The following is a 16447-nucleotide window of genomic DNA, read 5'->3' on the forward strand; positions in this document are numbered from 1 at the left end:
TCTATTATAGCAACCTAATTCCAAATAATAATCATACAAAAAACACACAAAAACATAAAAATACCACATAAATATTAAATTTGATTTGAAAATTACTCTTTGTAATATACACACTTTATTTTTCACACATTACATACATAGATACACACACTATACATACAAATACATATAAACATTTTCCTACACATATTCATTATAGCATCATACTTAATTTTCTATTATAGCAAGCTAATTCCAAATAATAACTATACAAAAAACACACAAAAACATACAAATAACACATAAAAAATTCCGTGACAATTCATTGCAAATTCCAAATAATAACAATACAAATAACATACAAAAACATACAAATCAAATATATAATCTCAAAATTCATGAAAAGGAACCTGTGGTAGTGTAATTTAATGATTTTCCGCTAAGAAATCCAGTTTTCCGGCAACAATTCCGGCAATAGATGCGGCAAAAAACATTAAATTAAACACTTAAACTAGTAAAGAAAACTTCAAAACAGAAGTTGAATAGAAAATACGGAAGAAATCGGACCTTAAATCGAACTTTTGTTGCCGGAAATGAGTGTGGTCACCGGAAATGAGTGTGGTCGCCGGTAATAATGGAGCTCCACTAGTGGCTGGCGGTAATGACTACCGGAGACGAGTCTTGTGGCGCAAACAAGGTCGTCGGAGGTGCAGTCGCCGGTTACCTTTGGAGGAGTGAAAGGAAGCAGAATGAACACGAAAGTGACGCAGTTGGAGGGTTATCTGCGATGAGTATTAGCGGCGACGCGTATTAGCGGTGACGCTAGGGTTTCAGCGGCGACAATAGGGTATTAGCGGCGACACCCCTGGAGGGAAAACACAGCGCCATTTTTCCTCATTTCCCACCGTGGGATGAAAAAAAGATCGAACGGACAGGGTTGATTTGATGCGGATCGACACTGTAGCATCATTAGCGGCGACACCGAATATTAGCGGCGACATGTAACGCGTCAATTATATGTCGCCGCTAATACCAATATTTCTTGTAGCGTATGGCGAATGACTTTAAAGGAATTGATGGCTACTACATTATCAAAATACATCCCCACTGAGCCTACGTTTATTCACGGTGACAATCCAACAATTCCAGACATCACCAACAATCTAGTATTTTATTAGCAAACCAAAGACCATGAAATAGTCTCTCGTGTTTGTAGGAGAGTGATGTGATTCCAATGAGATCAAGACTTTTGATGACACCACAAAGCAAGTTCTCAGACATCTCTACCAAGCCACACAATACGTTCGTTTTCTGCTCGGAAAGCTGAGAATTCGTGACCTTGCACCACCTTGATATGGAGCAAAGATAAAAAAAATATTTTCCTATCTCGTCTTTATCTTTTCCCTCTTTTTTGTATGTATATCTACTTATATAATTATCACCTCAACTGTAGCTGTATCTCTTGTAATTTTTTTGTAAATGTTTCCCATTATTTTCAATAAGAATATACAAGATTGAAAGGTTTTAAATTATGCATTCGTGCATGAGTTGTAAAGTTTCAATCATTGTGTGGTGCCATGCTTCTTTTAAGAAACTAGTATAAGTTTGAAAATATACACCTACTATTTTACTAAAAGTTAATATTTTCTTTCACATAATTGTCTTTCGTAGAAGATGAAAAGACAATCCATTATTGTCACTATCATTATCATTTTCTATCTTCACTTTCTTTCTTGTAGAAACCATATATTGATTATCACAGTTACGTGTCGAACTCATGCAATACATATTCGTACATATGTATTCTAGTATACTGTATAACTATTTTGTACAATTCTTAATATCCTACTATTAGAAATTAATTTAGTGAAACCTTGCTTCCTATATTAAATAGAACAATAATGTGGTATAGGATAGTATTTAGTAAACCTTCCCACCAACTCACCTACTAAACGACCAAATACTTCCTCCCCTTGTTCTTTTAGTACAAGTTTTGAGAATCGTCTAGAATTACTATTGGGTCAACTCTGTAATTATCGAGAAATATGCAATTGAAAAGCCAGGTTAATTTATCAAGAATAAAAGAATATGAAGACGCTTTCACATTTTAAGTAATTTCTGCATTCGAAATCAATAAAGTTACTACCAAAGGCAATTATTATATAATTAACAAAACTACACGTATACCCGGCCCTCTATCTACCTTTTTTTTTTGTCTCCATTCATGTTATACAATATAAAAGTTTTAGATTTCTTAATTGCATTTAAAAAGTGTACCTAATTATTTTAAAAATAAGGAAGAAGCTACAAAAAATGTTGAAAACTAAGTGTTAGCTATGTCGTTACTCTTCACAACAATATTAATAATTAACAAATCTTTTAGTTATGTCTATTTGTTCATAACACCAAAACATTATTCAAAGAACCAAGAAGAAATTAAAGTAGTCGAAAAAATTGGAATTATATCGAAGATATAGCCGCATAAGGGCATGAGATTCAAATCAACCACTTTGGACAACTTCTACTTCGAATATACATCCAACTAAACAATTGTAATTCACAACTGTCGACGTATTACATGATAAAATGATAATTGAGTTTCAACGTTAACCGATAATCTAAAAAATTCTAGACCGAATTCATAATAATAATTCATAATTGAGGTGTTGATGTAAGATGTGTTGGATAAATAAATACATAATAGTGGACATGTTATTCATTTCATCGACAAATGCTAGCTATTTTTTACTCACAGAAAACCTCACAAAGAAAAAAAAAAAACAAAAAAAACAAAAAAACAAAAAAACAAAGTAGAAATTCTAATAATTTTCTACGTACTAATCAATTCAAGCCAAACCCTTGACTCTAAAAAAGGTAGGGTTATGCATGGAAGATTTAAGTAATATTCTTTATATATATATTCAAACTATATATATATTTGTGTATGACTAGATAACCACACAAGAAATTTAATCAACACGCTGCCGATGGATTAGTGAAGGAGTTAAAGTAGTGTGGTTTAGCAGCCATATTAAAAGGGTTCTTGACTGCGGAGGATTTGGTGTCGCCGATCCTTTCACATGACGGACACATGGTTAGGGTGGCGGCCGGCAGCTGCATGTAAAAGGGTTGCGATGACTTGAGCGCTTTAAGTTCTTGAAGCTCTTTATGGAGTCTTCGGTTATCATCCCTTAACGTCTCACAGCATTTCTTCAAGTGTTCAAAGTCCATTTCGGTTTGCTTCAGCTTCGTCCTTTTAATTAAACACGCAACGTAATCAGAAAATCCACTTAGTCAAATTAAATAAACTTTATCATTGTCTGATTAAAGTTTGTTAATGTATTTATTTTTAATTAATATTCTCAAGAATTTATGATTAATGGCGTATGTTGAAAGGTAGCAATAGTGTTGGGAATAATTTATAGTTATATATTGCAATCAACTGGAGACAAAAAGAGCCCACATAAATATTTTTGGTCTGTTGTTGCTACCTCAATCATCATGGCATATTTTTATCATATACTATTATTATTTTTTTCTTTTTTCTTAAAGGAGAAACAAGACGAATAACACAAAGGAAACAATGATAAAGCATCTATAATATATGCCCATTTTGTTCAAAATAAGTTGGTGTTTGTATGTCATTCAATCAAAAAGTTTTATCACCTCGTATGTGGATTTTGGTAAATTACCTGTGATGTACAGTTACTAATATATATTCATTACTTTGTTAGAAAACAGAAAGAACGAAGAGGAGAACATGATATACACCCAACATATACACATGATCCATATTTTTATTTCTTATCTAAATTCGACAAAAATGCATTAAACATAAATTACTAAAAAATAAAAGGAAAGAAACAAAATCTTTTTGTGGGTCATCTAAAATCTCAAAACTCTTATTATCATTTATTTCGTGGTCATTTATAGATTTATAAATCATTGTTTCTAGATAAAATTAAAAAATCATGTTGAATATGCTTAGGTAAATTAAACTTGATCATTCAAAAGGTTATAAATCTAGATCATAAAGGTACATATGGATTAACCAAAATAAATCTTGTTCAAGAAAATTTAAAAATATTCTGAACTCGGTTTAATCTTGTAAAGAATCAAAGGCATGATCAATACCTGGCTCTTCTATTTTGGAACCAAACTTCAACTTGCCTGGGCCTCAGCTTTAGCTCTCTTGCAAGTTGTTGCTTTTGTTTCTGCTAATATTCAACACTAATCATGATTAGTTTTCCTTATTAATCATAACTTATTAGCAAGAACTCTAGCGTATTGTATGTGTTATAAAGATATTGGTAGAGAGAGAGAGAGAGAGAGAGAGAGAGAGAGAGAGAGAGAGAGAGAGAGAGAGAGAGAGAGAGAGAGAGAGAGAGAGAGAGTAGGGTTACACATACAGGGTTTAAAGAGCTGTGAAGTTTGAAGGCTTCTTCAAGAAGAGCGGACTGGGGTTTCGTGAGTCTGAGTTTCTTCCTACCATTAATACTACCATCATCATCTTCAACATCATCAACACTTGTTGTACTCATCACTCGTGAATAATTATTATCATTTGAAACTCTCTCTGATTCTTCACTCCCAAGCTCTCTCTCCCTCTTCACACTCACGTTCGAAAATGAAGAGCCTCCACCACTGATCACCGTACTATCCTGCCGACACAAACCACCATGATCATCACCACCTCCTCCTACCACAAGTTTCTTATTAGGGTCTCCTGAAAGACCTAATGTTAACGATGGCTCAAAACTCGCCATGGTCTCGGTCACCCATGGAAGCTTTGTGGAACCCATGGTGTTGGGTTTGACCATGGATGGCGACGAGTTAAGGCTTAGTCCTAAGGCAAGACCTGCGTCAGAAAGAGCATCAAACCCCATGTGATTGTTGAATTTATGAATGAATAGATGATGGATGTGTATAAGAAGAAGAGGAATCCAATCGAAGATATTATGAAGGGAAATAATTGGTAAGGCGATGTGGGGTGTGGAAAGGTATGATGGTGCTTTAAAACGAGATGAATGAATCCGTAGAAAATGGAATATGGTCTGTGGAGTGGAATAAATTAAGATGGTCAAGAAAATAATAAATGAACAAGAAAAAGAAAAAGAAAAAGTTATAATTCTTACTATACATAGGTTGACCTTTTAGAGCAATAACAAACAAGAATCAAAGCAAACTTCAAGAATACTCTTTAGTTTGATTCAGTACACTTTCATACTAGCTATATATCGAATATACTCTTCGAGTATAAATGATAAGATATGCTATTTTATAAAGAAAAAATAAAGTGTCTAACTTATAATTGGCATATAGAATTTAGGTACAAACACATCAAAGGTGTATTAAAGAAGAAAAGAAAACGTATGGACTTGATCGTTTGGATAAAAAATTTATTGGTTAATACAAAGTACAAACCGTATTTTATGTAATATGAAATATTAGTTAATTTATCCTTTTTCAACAATACCTAACACTTTTGCTTACACTAGATGTCCATCCAACAAATATATATATTCTTATATAGTCGAAATAACCTAATCAATAATTGTAACAATGATGACAAGATTGATTAGTTTATTTAATCCTTAGTCAAGTGGATAATTATGTTTACGACTCATTCTCCTGGAAAAGTCGCGCATAAAATCTTGGAATGTCTAACCAAAATCAAGATTCTTTATGTTTTATGGGGAAAGGGAGGAGTATGCATTTCTTTTGGCCCATGATTGATGGATGGACGACATTCGTGGGGTACTCAAAATCATTTGCCCATGGAAACAATGCCGACAAATGATTCCTCCAACTTTTACAACACCATCATATCCTTCTTCATTTGCTGCGATTCTTAGTCATTTCTTTTCCTTTTATTTCTAGAAGCATATGTTATTCACCAGAAATGCCATCACTTGAAGTAGGATTCGTTACCAATAAAACAAGGTGTAGTTCTCGTATATTGATAACATAAACCATTAATATAGTGTCGGCTAAAAACACTATATACCGTTTAATCTTCCATACAATTCCCTTTTAAGCAATATATAATATGCTATTAGTTTCATGGAGAAACATTGTTTCAAAATTAACATTAATTATTATTATCCTTATTCTAATAAAAGAATAATTTTAACTTCTATTTGTCAAGTGTCATTTTCATGCAACACTCTCATTAATATTATATCATTTGTTATTTAGATATATTAGACAGCTCACTTAAAAATTTAAATTTATATTTTTTAATTATATGTTAATTTTGAAGTTATAATAACTTTAAAAAATTTGATATATCTCATAATTAATAATTAATAATTTATTTAAAATAATTGATTAATAATTATTAAATTTTATTATGAATGTTTAATTAATTTGTAACTATCGTTACTACGGGTTATAAACTAGTATACTTATAAAGGAAGCATTTTTTCTTTCATCACATTCATTTGAAACTCTCATGCATTTTTTTCTTTCACCACATTCATTTGAAACTCCCATGACTTTTCAATTTTTCTAATAATAATTATAATTTGGTTAATTAGGTTAAATAAATATCAAACCTAAAGTGTAAACATATATAAACTAAATTTCAATATTAAAATAATATATTTACTTTTACTTATAAAGTTATGTTGTTTAACTTTTAAAATATTATACTTAATTTATTATTTTTAATATATTGTTGGATGTAAACCATTATCATTTTAAAGTTGTAATTTTGGAACAATTTATGTAAAATACTTAAATTATTAATCTAAATATAACATTACAAGGACAACTTAGATATAAATTTTAGTTTAACTTAAATAACCCAAAGAATATTCTGTAAATAGTTAAAAGTGATAAATTGTAGTGTCTTTCTAGTAATAATTATAAGTTGGTTAATAAGGTTAAATGAATATCAAACTTAAAGTGTAATTATAAATAAACTAAATTTCAATTTTAAAATAATATCTTTACTTCTACTTATAAAGTTATGTCTTTAACTTATAACATATTATACTTAATTTATTAAATTTAATATGTTGTTATATGTAAATCATTATCAGTTTAAACCTACAACTTTTGAACAGTTTGGACAAAATACATGAATTGTTAACTTAAATATAATATTACAATGTTTACTTAAATATAAATTTCAGTTCCACTAAAAAAATCAAATAATATTTTGTAAATAGTTAAAAGTGATAAATGTAAAAGTTAAATTGTAATATCAATTTAACTTCAATGTTTCCTAAAAATATTTTTAAAATCGTTAAAAGTTTTCAAATAAGTAGTTTAAAATAACATACAATAAAATTACTTAAAAATAACTCTATATAAATGATTATATTATTCTCTTTAAAATCAAAAAACTAATGTTCGATGTTTTAAATAGTTAGAATGATAGAAATTAAACCATTAAACAAATAAATTTTAAAAAATTAGTTAACGATAACAACAACTATAAATAACATTAAACCATATATGATATTTAATTTTGTTGATATGTAACTTGCGAGTAGAAGCCATTCAAACGATTAAGATTATGAAGTTATAATAGATGTATATATATTATCATATAACTCAAAATAATCAATATATTATATGAATTTAGTATACAAATTATTATATCAAATTTAACAACAATGTTATAGTTATATTTAAAAAAAAACATATATTTGTAAAGACTTCAACTATATAGGTGTTTATGCGCAACGCGCAGACATTCTCTTAGTTTTATATGTATATAGTAGCCCATATAGCAAGCACGTAAAAGTGCATTTTAGAAAGATAAAAAATATAGAAAAAACTTAATCTATTTACATATCATAGTATTAGGTTATAAACTCAGTAAACCAATGTCTGTACGTTGTACAAAAAGACATATATAATTGAAATCTTTACAAACATATGTTTACTTAAATATAAGAATAGCATGATTATTAAATTTAATATAATAATTCTTATACTAAATTGATATAATATATTTATTATTTTGAATTATGTCAATATAAGATATAAAACCATTAGCGGCGACATCAATTTTTGTCGCTAAAGGTATATGTCGCCGCTATTGGTGTCACCGCTAAAGGGTCATGACACGGATTCGTATTTTTACGTTCTAGCAAAAGTAGAGTCGTTTGATTGTATTTCTAATCCAACGGTTGGGATACTCTTAAAACGCACAAAACAAATATCGACGACACAAGTCGTCGCTAAAGACCTAACCTTGTCGCCGCTAAATGTAGAATAAGTGACACGAGTCCCTCCGAAGTGCGGCCATTATTGATAAAAGTTGTCGCTAAAGCCTCTTGCGTCGCAGGTAAATGTATCGGCGCTAAAGGTTGACGCAGTTAACACAAAAAATCGACGCCTTTTTCCCTTTTCTGCTTCTGTTCACTTCCATCTATTGCTACGCTTTTTCTTTTCATCGATTCTCCATCGATTCGCAAGTGTTACCGTCAGGCAATGTAGAGATTAAGGAATTCCGGCCACAGAGAAAAGATCATCGGTGGGCAAAGTAGAGATAGACCGGTGAGGACAAACTTCTAGAGACTAAGACTAATATCCGACGACAGCAAGTATTTCCAACATAGTTTCCTTTCCTTTTTCTCTTGTAACATCTATTCTTAGCTTATTATAGTTATTAAGTGCAAAAAATTGTCGATTTCATTTTTTGATTGAGTTTCCCGGCTATCATCACCACCACTGCACCATTTCTTTTATTTCTACCACTACATATTCTATTTAGTTCTATTTATTGCGAAATTCGAGTTTAATTGCAAAATATATGTAGTTGTATAAATTTTATGAATTTTGGCATATGTGTATATATTTGATATATGTATGTGAATCTATGCATGTTTGGTGTATATATATGTCAATGTATGTTTGTTTGGTGTATATGTGGTATATGAATGTGAAATTTATGTATTTGATATAAGCATGATGATATTATCTATATATGTGAAAGTATGTGTATTTTGTATAAGTAGGATGTTATTATGTGTGTATGTTAACGTATGTGTCTTTGGTGTATATGTGAAATATGCATTTGAACGTTTGTGTATTTTGTAGTAGGATGTTATTATCTATATATGTGAAAATCTATGTATTTGGTATAAGTAGGATGTTATTATATATGTATGTGATTGTATATATATTTGGTGTATATGTGGTATATATATGTGAATGTATGTGTATTTGATGTTCTTATGTATTATGTGAAAGTATGTGGTTTTGATATAAATAGAATGATATTATGTATGTAAGTAGGATGCTCTTATGTTTTTTTTTAATGTTTACCAATTTAATTTTGATTTTAGGTCATCAGTTTTTAATATAATAATAAATTATTCTATGAAACAACTAATAAGTTATGTTAACAAAAAGTTTATTTAACGAGTATATATAAAATAAACTAATTATTTATAACTCTATAAAATACATTTTGATTATCAAAATCTAAATTCTATATATATATATATATATATATATATATATATATATATATATATATATATATATATATATATATATAACATAAATCAATTATTTATAACTTTATAAAATATATTTTGATTATCAAAGTCTAAATTCTATATATAAAATAAACCAATTATTTATAACTTTATAAAATATATTTTGATTATCTAAATCTAAATTTTATTATACTTATGTAAGAAAATTGTTTAAAAAATTCTATTTTTTTTTTTGTCAAATTCTATTATACTTAGGTAAGAAAATTGTTTGAAAATCTTAAAAACATAAAAATAAAAGACAATTTATTCATTGGGATAAATTGATTAAATGAATTTTAACTAACTTCAAGGATATTTAGAATGAATTTTAATAATGAAATGATTAACAAGTACAAGAAATAACAATTTACTTTGGGTTTTTGTCTTAGTTTAAAAGTAGCAATGTATGTTGGCATCGATAAACGCATGTTGATTTGATAATGATGACAATTGTTGTCGAGATTTAGAATGCAATCATGATTTATATGAATGAAAAGTACGAACACAAGATGTAAATATTAATCAGATCTTTATATTGATGAAGAAACTAATTACAATAAGCAGAGAGAAAAAGTCTCTCATACTTCTATCCTCAGTCCCTATTTATAGGAAACCTGAGTGTACAAAAAATATACTAAGTCTAGAGCAATACACTTCGCACAAACTGTGACTTAGTAAAATAACTAATTATGCAAAACAAAAGAAACAACTATTTCGACTTTTACATCATATGGCCTCTACAATCTCCCCCTTTGTAAACAGTCGAAACTATTCAGTCTGAGAGACACTGAATAGCTGAGTTAATTGTTCTTCTGATTTCTGAATACCATGAAATAATCATTTTGAGCTCCTTCCTGTCTCCTTCATTGTTCTTCAAGCAATTCGTATATTGCGAAGTTGTATATCTTTTGATTTCTGAGAATTTGAACAAAAATTTCTTTGGGTTCCCTTTTGTATCCTTCCCTGCGAAAACCATGCCAAAAGGTTTAAGGCATATCTCTCCATCTGAATATTTTCTTAATTCTGTTTGAGATAAAGTAGACTCCTAAGGAACAGTCACTTGTTTTCCCCGAACAAATGCAAGTTCTTCATCTGTTAACGCCAAGCAATCATAGTAGTTATCTATGAATTTCTTGATATGTGCGAAACCAAACTTGAACACGTTTGTATCATATCCGTTGAATTTATTCTCTTCCATTTCCTTCAATATCAGAGCCACTTGAATAAGATCATTCATATTCATCAACGGAAAGTCAGCTATTATAAAATCAACTGGCTTGTTATCTGCTCGAACAACAAAATATCTGAAATTTTGAAGCATGTTCTCAAACAGTTCATCCTTCTTGACTGTCAGCACCTTCTTAATTTTCATCAACGACCACACCTCATCCTGATCCTTCGCAAGTACTGCATGAAATATTCTTTTCATTGTAGTGTATTCATCTGCATCTTTGAATTTCTCACTAATCTTGTACTGTGTTGTCACGAACATCATCTCATTTATTGGAAAGTCAAGTTGACACCTGTCTGAATTTGCAATATCGTAACTTCTTCTTGGCTTTTTCTTAAATTCATACAAATGTCTTTCAATGACTTTATATTCGATAGTTTCATATGAGTATAACTTCGCAGGATCACCTTTGTTCATTGTTGGTGGGTCATTTGCTTTTTGCCTCATGATACTCTAAACTTGCCTTAATTTTTCAATTTCAGCTTCAGCTTCAGCTTTCTTTTCTTCTTTTGATTTTTCAATAAGTAACTCTTTACCTTTTCCTGCCTCTACATTTTGAGATTTCGCACTTAAGCTCCCTCCTTCAGTTGACCCTATTACAATTCCCTTGAGAATTGGCCTTGTTGTTTCTGTTGTTGATGAAATTGGTTTCGTGATTATTCGCAGAGATGTTTTGAGTTGAGTAGAATAGACCTTCCCGGCAACCTTCACATCCTCAACTTTACTTCCTTTTATTTCTCCCCCTTGCACCCCTGTGGAAGCAGGTGGGGCATTCTTTGGTAGTAGAGTCGTAAAGTTGATAATCGGGGATAATGCTTTTTGAATAGCTTGCTCCAGAGTATTAACTTTGAGAGTTAAAATTTCTGGAGTAAGAATAGTTTGTTGCGAAGTTTGCGAAACACGGCTCTTTAATTCACTAGCCAACTGAATTAATTTTGAAAATTGCTCCTTATTCTCTTGATGTTTGGTTTCGATTAGTTGAGCAGATGGTTGATAATCAATGGCAAGTTTGGTCACTGCTCCAGCTATGATATCAACATGTTTTTGAACCTCTGTATTTTTCGAATGAAGGTCCTGAAGTTCTTTTGCAATTTCAGCCTTTAACTCCTCGATCTTGAAGTTAACATCTTCCCTGACCTTTTTGACATCTTGTACAAAAAGAACATGACGTTCTTTTGTAACACTTTTTAGTTCCTTTATAACAGCATCAAAAGATTTTCCTTGAGCTAGATGACTTTTTACCAGCATCTGCTTGAGATTGAATAATGGCATTTAATTTGCGATTCAGAATTTTAAACTGCTTACCTGACATAAGCATATGATCAGGCATTTCCTCCTCCTCTGAATCAAAGTGAATCGCTTTAAATATTCCTCCAAAACCTCCTCCTTTGGTTTCTTCATCAGACTAAGCTTGCGAAGGTATAGGTTGTGGTGTTTCAGGGGATTGAGATGGAAACAAAGTGGTGAATGGATGTTTTAAAGGATGATCAAAGATAGATGAAGTTAGTGATTGTGTATTTGGTAAAGGAAATGGTGGTAACAAACTAATTGGCTCTGTGAGTTGAATACTTTTGATAATTGTCTCCATATTAGATACGTTAACAACATTATCAAAAATAATTTCTTCCTCTTGAACTGAAGTTTGTGTAACTTCCAGTGGTGTAGATGTGGTAGTGACTACTTCAATTGGAATAGATGTTGTGGTAGAAATTTGCGAAGTAGGAGGAATGGAAACAGTTACCACAGGTGGAGTCTCTGGAACAACTTCTTCATCAAAGGATTCATTGCAAATGATTAACTTGTGTTTCTTGGAAATTGTTGCCTTCATATGCTTCGCAACCTCTTGAGCTCTTTTGCGCTTTGAGCTAGGAGAAACAGGAGCTGGAACATCACGAAACGTTGCTCCTTTACTATTGATTTCCGTCTTGCAAATAATGGGAGAAAAAGTTTTGCGAAGCTTCTTTATATCCCAGATTTTGAGGGTATAGTATCCTTTGTTTTTGTAGAAGTTTCTTGATTTTGAACCTCTTCAGCTTGTGAGACTTTAGAAGACTGAAGTGTTTCTTTCTTTTGTGTTTTCTTCTTCTTCTTTGACGATTCACCAGTAACTTCCAGTAAAACTCCAGGTTGTACAGCTAGATCAAAAGTTTGTAGATATCTAACCAAAACTTTGTGAGTTGAGTGTACTTTTCTAAGCATCGCATCCGGAATGCGAGCTACACTGGTGAAGATATTTTCATCATCTTCAACAACTTTAGGGAATTGATATAATGAAAATTCTGCAACCTCTCCATCTTTTGGAACTTGAATACCTTCCTTTTCATACACCTTTTCAAAAATTAGACTCCAGTACCTGCACACGAAATCCCCTTCTCAACATTTGTGTTTTCAAGACTTTTGATGAACTCCTTCCATAATTGAGTTCCATAATCCACACTCACATCATAGTAGAGACCCATCACCATTGCATAAACTTCCATCCGACCCCTGTCTAGACCAATAGTCCTCCCTGTTAAACACCCTAGTAAAATTCCAAAGAGAAAGTTCCACATACAGGGTAAACTTGATTTTCTGAAATCACTAATTTTTTCAAGAGTGGGTTGATGACCCATCTCATTGAACATGAAGATAATTTGGGAATTGATGGGTTTGAAGAACGGAGGATTATTAGGAATGTTCAAGAAATCAATGAACATCTTCTTGTTCAGACGAACCTTCTTGTTGTTCATCATGTTGAAGGTGATAACAACATTGGAATAGTTGTAAGACGCTGTTGATGCCGCCATGGACAACCATGTCATCGGGACCAGAAAAGAACTGAACATTGCGGTTGCTAAAGGTGATCTTTTCAGTGCAACAATCAACATCTTTAGTTCTTCTGGGTAAGAGGACACTTTAGGATTAACAAGGTAATTTGTGCTTTGAATCTTCATTAGTGATTGTGAAAGAACTTCGTCTGTGTTGGATTGAGTAGCAGCCATTTTTAGGGTTTGAAGAAGTTAAAAGGTGATTCGGGAATTTGTTGTCACTACTGCAATGGTGCAAATCACTTCGCAGCTGATTGCAGGATGAGAAAGAAAGAGGAGAAGAAGAGCAAAATTAAAGACGAAGCCTATTATTATGAAAAGCTCGAAGAAGTACGTGCGAAGGCGAAAGGAATGTCATTAGTTGCAAGAGGAGAGTCTGATGAAGAAGAGAGTGGAACATATCAGATCTGGTCTTCAGGATCTAATGATGAAGAAATGAGGCATCCAACTCATGGTTCAATGTTCGCAGGTTTTGAAGACAATTGCGAAGTGAATGTTGCAGGACGATGCTTTGTGTCCAAATCCTCAGAAAAATCTCCAATGACCACCAAGGTACGTGCTATTCTTGAATCTTTCAATATTCCTTTATCTGCTTATGATGCTGAAATTACTTCATTTGATGATATTGTGGCTTATTTTGATTCTGTTATTGTGTCTGCTAGTACTGAAGCTCAAAATTTAAATATGCAACTAGTTGAGACACGACGAGAATTAGAAATAAAATGAAGCAGAGTAGACAAACTTGAATTGCAGATCAAAAATGTAAATTGTGACAGGGACAAACTTGGAAATGAAGTTAGGTTGTTACTAGCACAAAGAAATATCTACTGTAACTCTGCTAAGCGTTTGTATGCAAAATTAACTGCTTTACATCATTCATCTGAAATTAGCAAAGAACAACATAACAACGTACTTTTGGTATTTCTTGTATTTTAAATGAAAGAAATAGCAACGTACTTTGATCTTTCTTGTTTTTTTTTTAATTTGTGGTGATTATTTGCTAAAAGCTTTGGTAATTTGTTTTTTGTCCCAAGTGCAAGAAATAGCAATGTACTTTGTTTGTTTGTCTTAATTTAGAAATAGCAATGTACTTTGCCATCATTAAATGTATATTGATTTGGTAATTCTGGTTTGTGGTCATTATTTGCTAAAAGCTTTGGTAATTAGGTTTTTGTCCCAAAGTGCAATGAATAGCAATGTATTGTGATTTTTTGTCTTAGTTTAAAAGTAGAAACATACTTTGAAATTGATAAATGCATGTTGATTTGATAATTGTGTTTTTCTCCGAATTACAAGGAATAGGAATGTACTTTTGGTATTTCTTATATTTTTGTTTTTGGTAATTATTTGCTAAAAGCTTTGGTAATTGGTTTTTTGTCCCAAGTGCAAGAAATAGCAATGTACTTTTGTTTTTTTTGTCTTAGTTTAAAAATAGCAATGTACTTTGACATCATTAAATCTTGATTTGATAAATTTTTTTGTGGTGATTATTTGCTAAAAGCTTTGGTAATTGGGTTTTTGTCCCAAGTGCAATGACCAACAATGTACTCCGATTTTTTTTGTTAGTTTAAAAGTAGCAATTTACTTTGGCATTGATAAATGCAAGTTGATTTGATAATTGTGTTTTTGTCCCAAGTACAAGAAATAGCAATGTACTTTTGGTATGTTACATTTGTCGTGACACTTTATTACTTGTTAGAATTGTAAAACTTTGGTTGTTTATTTTGGTATGAAATTAATTATAACAGTATTTGGTATCTAATCAGATGTTATTATGTAGATTTTTTTATGCATTTAATGTCGTTATGTATCGGTTTTTTTATATGCAAAATCATTGATTAAAAAGAAAATTAAAAAATGAAAAATAATTTCACCAGCAACATGAGCATTAGTGGCGACACGAAGTATTACCGGCGACATGAGCATTAGCGACGACAATTGTCTTTACCGACGACATTTTGATCAATAGTGACAAAGATATAGCGGCGACTTTCTTACTCTTTACCGGTGACTTTTGTCGCCACTAATGACAGTTTTTCTTGTAGTGTGTGATAATATGTACATCAATTAAAACTGGATAATCTGAATCGTTTGAATAACCACTACCCGCAGGTTACTCACGAATAAAACTAAATATAATATATGGTTTAATGTTATTTATAGTTGTTATTATGATTAAGTAATTTTTTAAAATTTATTTGGTTAACGTTTAATTTCTATCATTTTAGTTATTTAAAACATTAGATATTGATTTTGTTTTTTTTAATGTAACAATATAATCACTTATACAGTGTTATTTTTAACTATTTTTATTGTATGTTATTTTAAGCTATTTATTTAAAACTTTTAATGATTCTAAAAATATCTTTAAGAAATATTTCAGTTAATTTGATATAACAATTCACTTTTTTTTATTTAGCACTAAAATTTATCACTTTTAACTATTTTAAAAATATTCTTTGGGTTTTTTAAGTTGAACTAAAATTTATATTTAAGTTGACCTGTAATGTTATATTTAAATTAATAATTTAAGTATTTTATCAAAACTGTTCAAAATTTATAACTTTAAAATGGTAATGGTTTACATACAACAACATAATAAAACTAAAAAAAATTAAAGAAAATAAGTTAAAAGTAAAAGACATAACTTGATAATTAGAATTAAACAAATTTAGGTTAATAAAAGTCTATTATGTGGAAAATAGTGGTGTGATGTGATATAGTCATGTCGGCTCCTTTCCCTTCGAGGAAGATGTATCTGAAACCAAAATTGAAAATTGTAATCATGAAGCTTAGTGAGTTCCCCTATCATACCAAATACGATACAATAAACATACAGTCTAACATATCCAGGTAGTAGCTACCCCTTTGTTCTCTTTCAACCGGTAATTGCCTAACATATCAAGGTGCTGGCCTACCCCTTCGGTCTT

General features: G+C 30.9%; 1 protein-coding gene across 2 annotated transcripts; it reads right to left on the bottom strand.

Moving 5' to 3' along the window:
• Positions 1-2673: 2673 nt before the first annotated feature.
• On the bottom strand, positions 2674-5050 carry HAT22 (Homeobox-leucine zipper protein family). Of its 2 annotated transcripts, none has more exons than XM_078985521.1 (3): positions 4389-5050; positions 4114-4196; positions 2674-3232 (listed from the first exon to the last, which is right to left on the bottom strand). In XM_078985521.1, the coding sequence occupies exons 1-3, from the start codon at positions 4863-4865 to the stop codon at positions 2953-2955; spliced, it is 840 nt and encodes a 279-aa protein (XP_078841647.1). In that variant the 5' UTR covers positions 4866-5050; the 3' UTR covers positions 2674-2952. The 2 variants fall into 2 exon arrangements, with proteins under 2 accessions (XP_078841647.1, XP_078841648.1); XM_078985522.1 differs by having other exon boundaries at positions 4114-4193; positions 4389-5044.
• Between the last annotated feature and the right edge of the window lie 11397 nt (positions 5051-16447).

The sequence above is a fragment of the Lactuca saligna genome, chromosome 3 (genome assembly GCF_052625555.1).
Source record: "Lactuca saligna cultivar CGN05327 chromosome 3, ASM5262555v1, whole genome shotgun sequence".
NCBI classification, from domain to species: domain Eukaryota; kingdom Viridiplantae; phylum Streptophyta; class Magnoliopsida; order Asterales; family Asteraceae; genus Lactuca; species Lactuca saligna.

Excerpts from the sequence above, each read along its gene's own strand:
- HAT22 (XM_078985521.1), bottom strand. The coding sequence starts at position 4,865 with ATGGGGTTTGATGCTCTTTCTGACGCAGGTCTTGCCTTAGGACTAAGC. Across the intron at positions 4,197-4,388 it reads TTCACAGCTCTTTAAACCCT|CAGAAACAAAAGCAACAACT; the intron begins GTATGTGTAACC and ends GTTGAATATTAG. Across the intron at positions 3,233-4,113 it reads TTCCAAAATAGAAGAGCCAG|GACGAAGCTGAAGCAAACCG; the intron begins GTATTGATCATG and ends TTTAATTAAAAG.